Genomic DNA, 16,823 nt, shown 5'->3' on the forward strand with positions numbered 1-16,823 from the left:
GCACCTGGCCTTGACTGTGCTTTTGATCACTATCAGCCAGGGGGCAGTCATGATGCTCCTGTGTGAAAACCTGCCACTGACACCTTAGTCGGGGAAGATCAAAAAGTGCATTCAAGACGATGAAATTTATGTAAGGAACCGTGATGAGCAGTAAAACAAGTAACCTTCAATTAGATTTAAGTAACTGTGGTTATGAAGTATGACATAATTATTATGTCAACACTACTAAACAAAACATCACTCATTCTCGCAAGAGCTCCTTCTTGAGTACCTATGAACGCCAGGAGCACTGTTCCGGGAGCTCGAAATACTGCAGCTGACCTCAGCGTGCTTACAGCCCCGGGGGAAGGAAGGGTCGAGACACCGTCAGGCACCGTCTTCTGGGGAGAAGAGCATCGGGAGGTCAAACAGCAAGTGCCAAAGCCCAGCGAGAAGAAGCAAGATCAGCGCAGAAGCGGAGAGAGTGCTGGGGAGGTAACCAGGTTGGGGAGGAGGCAGAGGACCTTTTAGGAGATGGTAAGGACTTCAGAGTTTCATTCTAAATGTGCTGGGAAACCAAGGGTTCTGAGGCAGGGGAGTAACTTGGTCTGATTTATATTTTAAAGAGATCGCGCTGGCTATGCTGTGAATAAGAGAAATGGACAAGAATGGACCAAGGACATTGGTGGGGGTCCATAATATAGTGCTTACGTAGACTCGGGATCTGAAGACAACGATGGTGGTCTGGGACCAGAAAGCCATGGTGGAATTCAAAGGGAGAGCCAAAAGGATGAAAAAAATTTTTTTTTAAATGTTTACTTTTGAGAGAGAGAGAGAGAGAAAGAGTGCGTGAGCACAAGCGGGGAGAGCACGAGAGCACACGAGCACAAGCGGGGAGAGACAGAGAGAGAGACACACAGAATCCGAAGCAGGCTCCAGGCTCCGAGCTGTCGGCACAGAGCCCGATGTGTGGTTCAAACTCAGGAACCAAGAGATCATGACCTGAGCCGAAGTCGGATGCTCAACCGACTGAGCCAACCAAGCGCCCTGAGCCAAAAGGATTTCTGGCTGGAGGCAGGGTGTGAGAAAATGGAGAGGTGGGAGGACTCCAGAGTTTTTGGCTTGAGCCACGAGATGCATGAATTGCCATTTGCCAATTCGGGAAAGCCTGGGGAAGGAGCGCTGCAGATGGGGGAGGAAGCAAATGAAGAAGACTACACCCAAGGGGAAGCGAGGGCAGCTGAACAGAAAAGCCCTGAGTCTGGGGGAGAGGGTGCGACTGGGGGTTTTGGGAAACAAGCAAACTTCTGGGAAGAAGGGAAGATCGCTGGCGATCAAGTACCGCCAAAGCCCTAGCCGGACTTTGGAGCCCAGGGCCCCCCGATATGGAGCCCAGGGCCCCCCGATACTGCCAGGTCAGGAAGATCAAGATTCAGCCAAGGAGACGGGAGAAATACTGGCCACGAGGGAACAGTCAAATGGGACGACACGTAATTGTACAGAAGATAAAGGAAATGAAGCTATTGATCAATGTGTTAGTATATCCTTGCACATAAAAAGGATGTAAATCCTCCTACACAGAGCAGTAAAATGAAATCGAGGCCTTTCCATCTGTCATGGAAAACTGCCTCTTCTTATTACTATAGAAAAAATGGAAGTGTAACAAGAGATCTGTCAGCTCCATAAACTAGGAACCAATTCTTCTACGCACTCCATGTCCGATCCTGCAGAGCAGTGGAAAGCTGGCTTTCTCCTGGTATCGCTTTCCTCCAGCCCTCTCTCCGTCCCCCTCCCTTTTTCAATCACTAGAGAAATTAACCCACTTCCCCCAACGAAAATCCTGAAACTGCCCCAAGCAGACTAACAGTGACGTATTCGTAGAGCCTACTGATGAGGGACAGATTTCGAAGATCTGGAATGCGCCAAATAAGATCTGTGTTCCTGAAGCGTATCACAGTCTCCTAATTCGTATCCCACTGAGAAGGCTACCCACCATGCGATGCTTGATAATGCTGCAAAACTCCTAATTAGAACGGTCCCGTTTTCTCAGCTTTATTAACGCATCAACAGTACTACCTGGAAATGGCAGAAGCTGTAAATCACTACTATTTTTCCTCCTCTGATTGACCAACTACCCCTACTGGTTAAATTTCACCAGAGCAATTTAGTTTGTATTGAGTTGTTAGATTAACATGGTGGACAATCTACACATTTGCGTAGGTAGTATTTTTGGCATAAAAACATCCCCAAGCTAGAAAAATACAGGGTTTTATTCATGTTATTCCCCTACATTCCATTTTCTTTTATTAAAAAAAAATTTTTTTTTAATGTTTATTTTTGAGAGAGAAAGACAGAGCGTAAGCTGGGGAGGGGCGGAGATAGAGGGAGACACAGAACCTGAAGCAGGCTCCAGGCTCGGAGCCATCAGCACAGAGCCCGGCGCGGGGCTTGAAATCATGACCTGGGCCGAAGTCGGGACACCTAACCGACTGAGCCACCCAGGCGCCCCCTCCTATATTCCATTTTAAAAGGAGATGACACCGTCTCAGAAGTTTTGCTTTTGTGGTAATGTCTCAGAGATGCGTCACCACTGAATGTTTGCTATGAACCACCTGTTCTATGTTCTGAAGTGCAAAATGATTACCGGATTCTTTCCATATTTACAGAGTACTGGTGTTTTTTTTTTTCAAACCTTAAAACCATCCATTCGTTAGCAACAGGTTTATGATAACCTGTTCCATTTCTAATTCCCTGTCATCACTGAACAACATTTATTTTATTTTATTGTTAATGTTTATTTTTGAGAAAGAGAGAGAGAGAGAGACAGAGTGGGAGCAGGGGAGGGGCAGAGAGAGAGAGAGAGAGACAGAATCCGAAGAAGGTTCTAGGCTCTGAGCTGTGAGCACAGAGCCCGACTTGGGGCTCGAACCCACAAACCATTAGATCATGACCTGAGCCGAAGTTGGGACGCTCAACCAACTGAGCCACCCAGGAGCCCCTACTGAACAACGTTTCTGACCAAACAGCACAGGAAACAGTGGAGAAAGGGTTTCTTCCTGGGTTGGTCAGAAGCAGGGTAAACAGAAGCTGATGTCTGCATACAACTCATGAACTTTTAAGCGATTCATATACCCTGACACTCATTTTCGCTCCTGCCTAAAGACTTTAATAAATATTCTGAATTCATTTTTGACATGAATAAATAAAAGTCTTTTTTACCGAACACTAAGTAGTAGGAAACATTAAAAATACGATTAAAGATGTTGACAGACTTCATGTTGGGTCATTCAATTTCTGAGATGATATCAAAGTAAGGAAGCTGGACGTTCACTGGATCTTTTACTTACATATAAAGAAAATATATCTGTACACAACACCATGACTTTCCTTCCACCTTAGTTATAAATGACACATAAACACTCAAAAATAAGAACCACCTTTATTGGCAGGCCTAACCAAAAAAACCGTACTGTATTATTCTGTGAATAAAATGCCCAAATGAGCCTTATCTTAAGGACACACAACTCTCTAAGTTGTTATGTATAGCAAATGTTAAGACCAAGACCACGATTTGCTTGTGTTCTTATTCCAATGGAGAGATAACCAGACTTGTCCACCTAGCATTCCAATTTGTTTTACGTTTATTCATTTTTGAGAGCCAGAGAGAGCGCACAAGCAGGGCAGGGGCAGAGAGAGAGGGAGGCACAGGATCCGAAGCAGGCTCCAGGCTCCGAGCCATCGGCACAGAGCCCGATGCGGGGCTCGAACTCACGAACGGCGAGATCACGACCCGAGCCGAAGTCGGACGCCCCACCGACTGAGCCGCCCGGGCGCCTGTGTCCACCTAGGATTCAAATTCATCTGCTCCTCACACTGGCACACTGTTCTGTAAGTCACGGCCGAACAGATCAGCACAGGATGTGTCCGTAGTCAGGACTCTTCCTTTCTGGACACTGGCCGAGCTTAGTTACTTTCAAACCCGGGTCTTCCCAGGGTCAGTGCCCCAACAGGTTTCCTTCCCCGATACCAGCACACTGGGACATGAGGGACAGCTGCATGTTTTAAGTCAGAGGTGGGCAAACTCTTCCTGTAAAGGGCCAGATGCTACTGTAGAACAAAAGCAGCCACAGACACTACGTAAATGAATGAATATGGCTGGGTTCCGATAAAACTTTATGGACGCTAAAGTCTGAATTTCACGTAACTTTCACATGCCCCAAATATTCTTCTCTTAAACCTTTTTTAATGATTAAAAAATGTGTAAAAACCAAAAAAAAAAAAAAAAAAAAAAAAGTGAAAACCATTCTTTGCTCATGGGCTGTACAAAAAGGCAGTGGGTCTTTCTGGCCTACAAGCCATAGTCTGTCAACCCCCCTGTCGTAAGCCTCTTTGGAAATCTCTCTCTCGAGCGCCGGGCAGATGAGATCTATGAATCTAGTTCACGAACCTGACTGTTAAGTCGGCTTCATGTCTAATGTGTCCATCAGGGTTTGATGAATCCCATGTTTAAATGTGTGTGTTCCTGGTGACAAATCCTGGGTAAGCCCAGGTGCCAAGAATCTCAGAAGACTAGTTCTAGGGCCTACTTAGGGTTTTAAGATCGCCCGAAACAAGAGCAGCTTCCAATAAATCAGCTTCTCTGCATGAAGTGCTTTAGATTTTCCTCCATGACTCTAGAATCAAGACCTCTCTCATGGTCCTAGAATCCTTCAAGAAGATTCTGAAACCATGGATTGAAACCGGACAAGGTAAATGAAGGTTGTGGTTGGTCCCGGTCTTTGGGGCTTTTCTCTGCGCGTGGCCGGAAATGCCAACAGGCTTTAGAACCAACTCTGTTTTCATGCTGCAACTGCTCTCTCCATCCCAGAATCGCTCACTACTCCACAGCCTTGACTTTCAAGTGTTCAGGACTGGAAGGGGTTGGGGGGCTGCGGGGGAGGGGGCCGGGAGGGCTGGTGATTCCGTGTAAGAGTAAGGTACAAAGGAACTAGAGTGTTTTCATCCTTCCTTTTCAAGCTTGGAATCCTTAAAAAGGGCTACTGTTGAGAAGAAGGGGGGGGAGGGTGTGGAGATTATGTGCTCTCTCTTCTTGTTTTCCTGAAGCAGAGTCTGGGACAGGAGGTTCACTGTAGGACTGGATTCCTATGGAACTGAAAACAATTTCTCGATGGAGGGATCTGGATACTGAGTAAAAATCCATTCAGTGTGAAGCGGGTCAAACTTTTGGAAGCTTTTCTGGACCCCCGTTGGAAATCTATAGGTTTACCCCAATGACCCCTGCAATCAAAGCCTCCAGAAGTACACAATGGCTGTTTGTATGTAGAATGCAGGCTTCTCAGTTTATAAACCCTTGAAAACAATACTTACTGTTTTCTATGGTTGGGTCGTAGGAGTCAACAAATTGGCCTTCAACAAACTGAATCGTCAATGAGGATTTCCCTATAAAAGAGAGCAAAAGCTCAGTATGTATTTGCATATTAAGGTAAAAAAAAAAATCTACTATTTTACAAAAAACCCCCACTCTAACAAGATGAAGAAACGGAAAGTACTGGGATCAGAACACCTTCCTTTAAATAAGCCTTTGGGCAATTTCAAAAAGGAAATAAAATTTCAAGAATCTGCTTTCTAGGAGAGGAATTTAACCAATTAAGCTATTATGAATTAAAACACTTTTGTGACGTTAACAAATATTACTGACCAGCAAACATTTTACATATTCTGTTAAAGGTAAACTCTGCAATAAGGTCTAAACTAAGCTAATTTCCTCTGGTGTCCCTGAAATGTGGGTATTAATTTTAATACAGAAATTATTAAGACAGGATTTGTTTCTTTGGGCTCTTTCCTATGTGGCTGTTAGAAATGTTACCAGGTACAGCTTTTAATTTTTTCTTTTTAACGTTTTATTTATTTTTGAGACAGAGACAGAGCATGAACGGGGGAGGGTCAGAGAGAGAGAGAGGGAGACACAGAATCCGAAGCAGGCTCCAGGGTCCGAGCTGTCGGCACAGAGCCCGACGCGGGGCTCGAACTCACAGACCATGAGATCATGACCCGAGCTGAAGTCGGACACTTAACCGACGGAGCCACCCAGGTGACCCAAATTTTTTTTTAACGTTTATTTATTTTGATAGAGAGAGAGAGAGAGAGAGAGAGAGAGACAGAGCATGAGCAGGGGAGGGACAGCGAGAGAGGGAGACACAGAATCTGAAGCACATTCCAGGTCCTGAGCCGTCAGCACAGAGCCTGACGCGGGGCTTGAACTCACAGACTGTGAGATCATGACCTGAGCCGAAGTCGGACGCTCAACTGACTGAGCCACCCAGGCACCCCTCCAGGTACAGCTTTTAAAGAGGGTAATGTGAGAACATGTAAAAGAAGTCTTTAAAAAACTCCTCGAAGCCAGAAATCCTGCCTGAACCATTCAGTCTCAAAAGCCTAGTGATGTCTGGCACACACAAAATAATGAAGAAATGTTCTGGACTTTATCATAAAATCACTTTCTCATAATTGAGCCTATGTGCTAACCAATCAAGAGCCGGAGGCTTAAGTTCTCAACTATTTGATGCCTAAAATTTCACCTGCTGGACTTCAGAACGGGGCACTCTGTAGATAGTGTGAGAACAGTCCAGGAAATGACGTAGGTGGTCCCCCCCACCCAAATTTCACCCCAAACACTTTCTTCTCTTGTACGTCTCCCAGAGCACTAGTGTTTTTTGGGTAGGATTTAATTTTTTAACTAATCTCTACACCCAGTGTGGGACTTGAACCTACAACCCCGAGGTCAAGAATAGCATGCTCTTCAGATTGAGCCAGCCAGGCGCTCCCTATTAACTTTACACACACGCTCTACATGTTCGCTGCATCTCACCGGACTTTCATCTCAAAAGACCTTCAGGGAGAGAGGTTTGCACCAGGAGCCTTCTGCTTCTGGGGGGTTTCGGTTGGCACGTTCTCATAACACAGGCAGCACCCCCCCCCCCATACTTAGAAATTAATGAATTAATAAACTGGTTTACAAGTGAGAGCTGCAGGGAGACAACTAGAAAACCCCCAAGTTGGCAGGATTATTTTACTCCTCACGGGCAGTTAAACACACAATTCAAAGTGTTTCTAGAATTATTAAAACCCGAAATCATTCTCTACAGAAGCAGCCTACAAGAGCTTTTGACAATTAAAAGTTACCTCCCTGCTTTAAATCCTCATTTCAATTAGAATAAATTTCCTGGGGCACCTGGGTGGCTGAGCAGTCGGTTAAGCGGCTGACTTTGGCTCAGGTCATGATCTCACAGTTCATGAGCTCGAGCCCTGCACTAGGTTCTCTGCTGTCAGCACAGAGCCCGCTTCGGATCTTCTGTCCCCATCTCTCTCTCTGCCCCTCCCCTGCTTGCTTCCTAGCTCTCCCTCTGTCAAGAATAAAGTAAACATTAAAAATTAAAAAAAGAGTAAGTTCCCAAATCCCAACCAGGCCGGGCCCTGCTCCGCCTACCCCCCCCCCCCAAACCTCTCTGCTGCCCCTCCCCAGACCCTCCCAGGCCCATCTGGCACATCCCCCTCTGTCCCTCTGTTCTAGAATTCTCTGCACACGACTCACTTTTGTCATTACTTTGGGAGCTCAATGGCCCTTCTTCAGAGACGCCTCCGCTAAGACCACCCCATCTAAGGTGGCACCCACTCCCTAAGGGTCACTCTATCACAGCCATCCTGGTTTTTCTCCGTAGTGCTTGACGTTATCGGACACTGTCTTCGCTCATTAGCCTCCGGAGACCAGTATGGTGACTGAGGGGTACAGCAGACGCTCAGGTTTTGGAACGAACGAATGAGATTAACACTTGCGTGTCCAAAGGGCACTCTCACGCATTCTGGATGTTATAAAAGATCTCAATTTTATGCCCAAGGCAAGGAAAGACAGTTCGACAGGAATTAAGAAACAGTTATCTAGTATTTATTTTGGTATCCAACCATGAGCCTGCCTGTGCTATGCGGAATACGGGGTCATCCAGGAGCCCACACGTCTCAAAGGGACTGTGTTCAAAAGAAAGCATGTTATCGAAGCTAGTTCATAAAGAGCATTTAAGTTAACAGACAGCAAACCTATTTTATGTAAGGAAACAGCAAGAGAAAAAAACGTCTACTAAGTCAGCCAAACTGAAAAAATTTAAAGGAGTAGGAAAATTCTTATTTATACTGAATGCCATTGCTTCAAGCAAAAGAAATTTAATTGGAAAGGAGAGAGAGAAAGAAACTTCTTTAGGGCTTCTCAGGGGACTTCTGGGCCCTACGGTGGGCACTCTGACACCCCTAGGTAGGCTAAGGGAGGGTTTTGGCTTGTAAATGGAAAGAAGGAAGGAAGCACAATGTAATTTTTCTTAAAGACAAATGGGCAAGAGTTACAAGGGCTTCAGAGCATTTTTACACCTTTTCCCAAGTAGAACCGGGTTAAGAACAGTGGAAGAAAGGGGCTGCCCATGACACCCATGGGGAGCCCCTCCGAGAGGCAGGAAACTCGGAAACACAGCTCAGAGTGGTGCCGGGCAAGCTTCAAGGGCCTCACTTGCAGGGGTGAAGGGGCAGAGAGCAGAGCCTCGGAAGTTATCCCAGGAAACTTAAGAAACTCAAGAAGACACACGCTTAACAAGACAGCACGAGATTAAGTGCAACGACGGAGTATTACATAAACGAGCGGCCCACGTTTCAAAAATACAATTACTGGCGCGCGTCCGAAGAGGAGTTTCTCACATACGTCATGAAGGGCGTGAATTACACGAAAGGCTAAATTGACGCTGAACTTGAAAACACGGATCATCTTCCGGCGAAAGGCAGACAGCGGGGTCCAACGCAAATCACAGTGCGGGTTGGCACAGCCAACTCTCGTCTTGGCGAGTAACCGGGACGCCCGAAGTTAAAACCCCGGTCTTCAGGGAGCCAACTGGCTCTCTGCATCTGCTTGGTCCCGGGAGAAGGGAACCATCCATTAGCAGAGGCAGGAGGGCTCTGGCCTCCCCTGGGGTCTCTCCTCCTCTGCACTCTCCCCTGGGGGAGGTGATTAATTATTTAACTGAAGAAGGGACAGGAAGACCACGTTTGCTGACAGGACACAGCGGGTTTTTCTGCCGTTTCCATTAAAAAGTCGCATTATGGGGCGCCTGGGTGGCTCGGTCGGTTGGGCGTCCGACTTCAGCTCGGGTCGTGATCTCGCAGTTGATGAGTTCGAGCCCCGCATCGGGCTGTCTGCCGGCGGCTCAGAGCCTGGAGCCCGCTTCTGATTCTGTGTCTCCCTCTCTCTCTGCCCCTCCCCCGTTTATGCTCTGTCTTTCTCTGTCTCAAAAATAAAGATAAACATTAAAAAAATAAATAAAAAGTCGCATTATTAGGCAGCCAGTGTTGAGACCTTTATATTAATGTTAGTAAACAAATCCCACTTTTCATAACGTCCTTAGCCTCGCTTCCAGCAATTTCTGGCTTTCAGGGACCTCCTCGTCCTCTAGAGCAGTTTGCAGCTACAAAAGGCATTGCTGATCCACAAATGATATTCTTTTTAAACACAAAATTTTTGGGGCGCCTGGGTGGCGCAGTCGGTTAAGCGTCCGACTTCAGCCAGGTCACGATCTCAAGGTCCGTGAGTTCGAGCCCCGCGTCGGGCTCTGGGCTGATGGCTCAGAGCCTGGAGCCTGCTTCCAATTCTGTGTCTCCCTCTCTCTCTGTCCCTCCCCCGTTCATGCTCTGTCTCTCTCTGTCCCAAAAATAAATAAACGTTGAAAAAAAAAATAAAAAAAAAATAAAAAAAAAAAAAATAAAAAAAATAAAAAGTCGCATTATTAGGCAGCCAGTGTTGAGACCTTTATATTAATGTTAGTAAACAAATCCCACTTTAATAACGTCCTTAGCCTCGCTTCCAGCAATTTCTGGCTTTCAGGGACCTCCTCGTCCTCTAGAGCAGTTTGCAGCTACAAAAGGCATTGCTGATCCACAAATGATATTCTTTTTAAACACAAAAAATTTTTTTAATGTTTATTTTTGAGAGCAAGAGCGAGACTGCGAGAGAGCGTGAGAGATAGAGCAAGAGCAAGAGCAAGGGAGGGGGGAGAGAGAGGAAGACACAGAATCTGAAACAGGCTCCAAGCTCTGAGGGGTCAGCACAGAGCCCGATGTGGGGCTCGAGCTCACAAACTGCGAGAGATCACGACCTAAGCCGAAGTGGGCCGCTTAACCGCCTGAGCCACCCAGGCGCCTCCACAAGTGATATTCTTGATCACCTTTAACATTTTCCCTTCATTATAACGTCATGAATTTACTGTGGCCTTTACATTTACCAAATTCAGATTCTGAAACACTAGTTACTTCCTGAAGACGTTTCAGCAACAATCGTGCTCTCAGTAGGCTCATAAATTCGTACGATCTGAGAAGAACCTCAAATTCCAGATCAACTCTCTGGAGAAATGTTGTATGAAAACACAGGAGTGATCGGAAAGAAAATAAAAGGCACCACGTACGCAGATGTGTGTTATTAACGCACAGAGGGGCGCAGATCACTCATTTGGTGACATAACGTAGTACTGAAAAGGTTTGAAAACAAAATATCCCCATCTTCCACAATTAACTTCCAAATACTCTTCGGCTAGACTGAAACCCCCCTTAACTTTAAAAATCCTACAGATTTTCGTTTTTTTTTTTAAGTTTACTTATTTATAGAGACAGCACGGGGGAGGGGGAAGGGCAGAGAGAGAGAGAGAAAGAGAGAGAGAGAGAGAGAGAGAGAGAGAGAGAGAACACCCCAAGCAGGCTCCACGCTGTCTAGCGCAGAGCCCGATGTGGGGCTCAATCCCACAAACCATGGGATCGTGACCTGAGCTGAAATCAAGAACTGGGTGTTTAAGTGACTGAGCTGCCAGGGACCCCCCCGCCCCAAATCCTACAAATCATTTTTAAAAAGTTTCTTCCTGTGGTGCCCGGGGGGTTCTGTCGGTCAAGCGTCCAACGACTTCCCACATCCTTGATTCGAATTCTGTCTCCCTCTCCCTCTGACCGTCGCCCTCCCCGGCCCCACGTTCTCTCTCTCTCTCAAAAATAAATAAACATTAAAAAAATTTTTTTTCTTAAGTTTCTTCTACACTTTTACCAGGTAAACCCAGCATTTATGTGTTTCTCGCCAAAGATAACGGGGCCCAGTAACTTTGTTCACCCGGTATTTTCCCCACGGAAGATACACCTGCACAGTTGCTGACTGAATCTCTCACACTTGTGATTACTGCAAAATGAGCGCTGTGCACAAAACATTTTAAGAGCTTTCAGGTTAATTTTGAACTCGTTTTCATGATTGTTCTCCTAAAAAAAAAACCCACAACAAAACCCTACTTTTGGATTACTTCCCCCTCTCCCCAGCCAGCATTCTCCGGAACAGCTGGCACATTACTTGTTCATCGGGGCATAATGGGGAGAAGGTTCCATCTACCAACTAGTCTGTCAAGTCGCTTGGCACAGGGTCCACGGAGAGCAGTGTGATGTATCTGGGACACAACCCATCCCCGAGGACTGCTTTCATTTTCACCTGAAATTCCCAACCTCACCTTATGCGACCTGATGTCCACGTAGATAAGCTAACACTTCAGCTTCAAAGCTTCACTGTATTGCCACCAATAATCATCTGTGTCGCTTCAGAGAGCCACCTTGTGAGCCCAGCACCAGACCCTGGCTGGTCACCCCTCCCAGACAACTCCCCTCCTAACACCTGCACCTCCCATGTACCAATCACAAGCGGGACGTTCTCCCGGCCCTCACTCTCTGACTTCTATTGAGCACATCTCCGGAAGTAAAGTTTTCAAACCAGGGGGTTGAAACCCACCAGGTGATGAAGTCAATATACTGAACTATGACCAGACTATCTGTGTTTTTTTTTTTTAATTAAAAAAATTTTTTTAATGTTTATTTATTTATATAAAATGTTTATGAGAGAGTTCAAGTGGGGGAGGGAGAGAGAGAGAGGGAGACACAGAATCCGAAGCAGGCTCCAGGCTCTGAGCTGTCAGCACAGAGCCCGACGTGGGGCTCGAACTCACGGACCGTTGAGATCATGACCTGAGCCGAAGTCGGACGCTTAATCGACTAAGCCACCCAGGCACCCCAATGTTTATTTTTGAGAGAGAGAGAGGGAGAGAGAGAGAGCAGGGGAGGGGGAGAGAAAAAAAGACACAGAATCCGAAGCAGGCTCCGGGCTCTGAGCTGTCAGCACAGAGCCCGATGTGGGGCTCGAACTCCTGAACCACGAGATCATGACCTGAGCCGAAGCCGGACGCTTAACTGACTGAGGCCCCAGGCACCCCCAGACTGTTTTTAAAGAGAGAGTACACCAGAGTGGATCGCCTGTAATAAAGTGATGAAACTTTTCTTCCAGTTATACAAACATTCATGACTGCGTCACAACGTAAACTCTTTCTTAGTGCAGGCTGTAATCGGAAAGGTCAGAAATCTACCACTCTGCGTGATCACATCCTGAATCTCCAATCCCCACCATGCTTCATTTCCTTGCCTATCACTTTAAGCCCCAAGATAAATCACTGTCCACTACTTTCTTGTCAAACCCCTCCAATTTCCTTTCCCCGGGCCCCTGAAAAACCCTCTGATCTTAATCTGATCGTTTGCCCTTGGGGAGCCTGTGGAGCTCAGCTGCAGAAAAATTCCGCAACCCTGTGGGTTAACGACTATTCTCAAGCCACGGTTTGCACCTTTCCCCTGTGCTGTCCCACGGCCCCCTTTCCTCCTGCCAAAGTGGTGAAAATGTGGTCCCGGCAGCATCCCAGGGTCACCTATTACAACGGCATATTCTTAAGTCCCAACCAAACCTACTGGAAGTGTTAACAAGCCCCACCCCCATTCTACGGGGCACCCAAGCCTGAGAACCACTGTTGTCAGGAAACAAATTCACATCTCCTGGATCACCCTGAGTCACCTTTCTCCTCCAGCCTCCGGGATGACCCCAAATCCTCTAGTTCCTCCCAGCAGCTCTGATCATACGCATTTAAAGGACATCTAATATGAGGCAGGTCCTGGGACACAGCTATGCGCGTGACGTGGTGTCTAACCTCAGCGGTCACCTGCTGTGACCACCTCTTCCTCCCAAAAATGCTCTCCTGGCCACTTGTGCTCTGGATCCCATTCCCTCCCAGTCTCATCCAGATCCTCCTCCTCCTGAGGCAGCTGTAAACACACTAGTAGGGTCTCCACTGCTTTACTCCATGCAATGAGGTTTGTTAACGGTGCCCCGGAAACATGTCAATACGTACAAGCCCGGGAGACCGGACTGGAACAGATCCTCGCGAGCACCTTGATTTCAGACTTCTGACCCCACAGCTGTGACAGAATACATTTCTGTTGCTCCACCCCCAACCCACCATTTGGGGTGCCTCCCTAAAGGACACGAATACACCTGTTTTTCCTTTCGTTTTTTAAAGAACTTTATTAAGATGGAATTCACGTACTATAGAAGTCATCTCTTTAAAGAGCACGATTACATTTTTAGTACACTGACAGGGCTGGGCAGCTGTCACCACGACCAACTCTGGGACATTTTCATCCCCCCAGAAAGAACCCCCATGCCTGTGAGCCGTCACTTCCACTCCCCTGTCCCCTCCCCAGCTCCCGGTGACCTGACCGCTGAGCTACTCTCTGTGTGTATTCAAAATAACTCAAAAGGAACCCGACAGCACAGGCAAGAGACTGGAAGAGGCAAATCACAAAAGACGTTTGAATTACCATACCAACAGGTAAATGGAAAGATGCTCAACATCATTAGCCACTGGGAAAATTCAAATAAAACCACGACCCACCACCTTCGTTATTAGCGGGGCAAAAGTTACAAAGATCCATGATACCAAGCCTCGGTGAGGACGGAACTCTTAATTTGTTGCTGGTAGAAGTGGGAAATGGCACAAACGGCACCGGGGAAGAGTTTGGGAGCGTCCCACAACGTTACACACTTAAGAAATACGTGGTTCGTGCAACACCATTCCTAGGTATTTACCAAAGAAAAATGACCGCCTGTGCACAAAGACGTAGCAAATGCTTACCGTGGCTTTATTAGTAAATACTGGAACCAACCAACGGGTGACAGGAGAGACAGATGAGGGCACGGCCATTCAACGGGATAGTACTCAGCAATAAACCGGAACTACTTACACACATGACGACCGGATGAATCTCAAAACCATCACGCTTTCTGAGAGAAGCCAGACAAAAAGAGTATGCATTGCAGGATTCTATTTATATAAAATTTTAGAACAAAGAAAAACTAATCCGCGGTGACGGGAAGCAGATCAGTGCTTGCCTGGGAGTGGGGCTGGGGCATGAAGGAAGGTTTGGGGATGACACAAAGGTTCTGTTCTGTCTTTCGGAGTCATGGTTGCACAGGTGAATAAACCTATCAAAACTCATCTAACTTTACACTTAAAATGCGTATTTTAATATATGCAAGTTATACATCAATAAAACTTGATTTTTAAAAAAGTATAAAAAAGGGGAAGCCACGGGGTGCCTGGGTGGCTCTGTTGGTTAAGCACCCAACTTCGGCTCACGTCATGATCCCACAGTTCGTGGGTTTGAACCCCCGCATCGGGCTCTGCGCTGACGGTCTGGAGCCTGCTAGGGATTCTCTCTCCCCGCCCCTCCCCTGCACATGCACGTATTCTCTTCTCTCTCAAAAATAAACAAAGTTAAAAAAAAATGTGTGTGGGAGGAAGAAATTTACTATTTTTTTACTATGCAGAATAGGATGGTGATTGTTAGCTATGTCACTGTAGGCAGTTTTCCTGAGTCCATTCGCTTATGTGTCAAATGGTTAACAGTACCGACCTTACACATAAATGAAAATACATGTAGAATACCTGGAATGTTAGTAAATCCTCAATAAATGTCGCTATTAGTAATAATACTATTAACTGCTAAATCAGTTAACGACTAAATCAGCTTGGGAGGAAAATCCGCTTCAGATTCTGTATCTCCCTCTCTCTTTCTGCCCCTTCCCTGCTCTGTCTCTCCATCTCTTAAAAATAAACAAACATTAAAAAAAAACACAAGACCAGACTCCTAAAAAAAATCAAAACCTTAAAAAAATAGCATGATAAAGAAATCAAGAAGTATAAAAATACACACACACCCCCTGAAGCAGGAAACCCCCAACTGTTCGGTCATCCGCTGCTGTGTAACAAACCACCCCAAAATTTCGTGCTACTGCCAGCAACCAGGTCATCTGTTCTCGGATTCTACAATCAAGGATGGGCTCGGCATCCCAGCGCAGGGCTGGTCCAGCAGTCATTCCTTGGTGGCTGGGGGCTAGACTCAGCTGGGAGAGCCGGGCCTTCCCCCTTCCACATGTCCTCCCCTAACACGTCCACATGTTTCTTGCGGCTCCAGAGGACGCGGGAGCAGAAGGTTCTGACTTGCTAATGAGTAAAGCCTGCCACCGGCACGTCACCATCTCTGCAGCATTTGGCTGGTTCAAGAGCGCCACAGGGACAGGACAGGGGTCCCAGGAAGGCGTTTCTCTGCGAACCGCCAACAGGAGGGACATCAGCGAAAAGACAAGGTTTGCAGGCGGCAGCAAAGACCCGCAGACTCGCCTGGGGTTATAAATGGACTGCACCCTGAATGGGTCATTATCAGAAGGGCCAGGATAACAACGAACCGTAGGAAGATTCAGGAACGCGCTCCTTACGTGGTACACAATGCCAGTTACGTGCCCCCCTGAAGTACCACACCCCCTTCGGTACAAAATGTGTGGTTCTGTCAACAGGCTGCTGCTGTTTTTTTGAGGGGCTGGGGTGACAGGCATGAACATCAAGGTCACCAAGGAAGCCTTTTCAAAAACTACGCATACCTTCTGATTTTAGAAGGGGGCGCGTAAAGACTTCTTCGGTGTTCGCTGTGATTCTGACAGGCACACCTACGTCCACACCTCCATCACAGACTCCCAGGAAGGCATGGGATGCAGATAATCCAAAATGTAACCGTTCACCAGAGACTACAAGCCAGACACTGTATTCAGAATTTGTAAAACACTGTCTTATGAATTATCTCCTCTGTTCCTGTGAGTTAACCGGGGCTGACACCTTCTCAGTCTTTCACACCCCCTTCCCAATTTTTTAAAAATAGATGCTAGGTGAGAAAAAAAAAACGAAGGCGCAATTATTATTACGACAAAGATGAGACAGAATAACCAAGCAAAACTGGTTCATAAAATTATTACTCATTCAAATACTTCCCGGGTGCTCACTCCTGCCAAGCATGATGCTTCCAGATGCTTCCACTGCGGAGAATACAAGAAGTTTATGTGGAAACATGAACACTGGAGCTACGTAAATGAAGAACTTTATTAACTGTCAGAGTTATTAAACTAAAAGAAAAACAAAATTCTGCCAAGAAAGGCCACGGAGAGGGCTCCCTGAAGAGTTTTAAAATAGGAGATTCATCTCCCGTGGACTGATTTAGAGATACAGACTCGCAGGAAGGCAAGGGGATAGACCTGATAACGCTTGGCAACAAGGAAGAATGAATTTTTCCACATTTGTAGCCAAACCTGGGGAGAAGGCTGGGGTTCAGGGCGGAAAAGAGCTAGAGAAAAGCAAACAGGAGATAGATTCCCAAATTAGAACACAATTTTTAACATACCGAAGAGCATGTAGTTATAAGACTCATCAAAACTAGCAATAACAAAAAATTAGCAAAATGAAATAAGACATTCATCGGGTGAGTGCAAATGGTTGTTTATGAAAGTTATTTCTTCGGGGTGCCTGGGTGGCTAAGCGGTTAAGCGTCTGACTCTTGATTTCAGCTCAGGTCATGATCTCATGGTTCGA

General features: G+C 46.4%; 1 protein-coding gene across 1 annotated transcript in view; it reads right to left on the minus strand.

Moving 5' to 3' along the window:
- Positions 1 to 16,823, minus strand: part of RHEB (Ras homolog, mTORC1 binding) — a 44,590-nt gene that overhangs the window by 16,159 nt on the left and 11,608 nt on the right. Inside the window, exon 2 of the mRNA XM_019424824.2 lies at positions 5,347 to 5,418. Within this exon, the coding sequence (XP_019280369.1) occupies positions 5,347 to 5,418 (72 nt within the window). The remainder of the gene's footprint in view (positions 1 to 5,346; positions 5,419 to 16,823) is intronic.

Source organism: Panthera pardus, unplaced genomic scaffold, assembly GCF_024362965.1.
Source record: "Panthera pardus isolate Hobbes unplaced genomic scaffold, ASM2436296v1 HiC_scaffold_9, whole genome shotgun sequence".
Taxonomy (NCBI): Eukaryota; Metazoa; Chordata; class Mammalia; order Carnivora; family Felidae; genus Panthera; species Panthera pardus.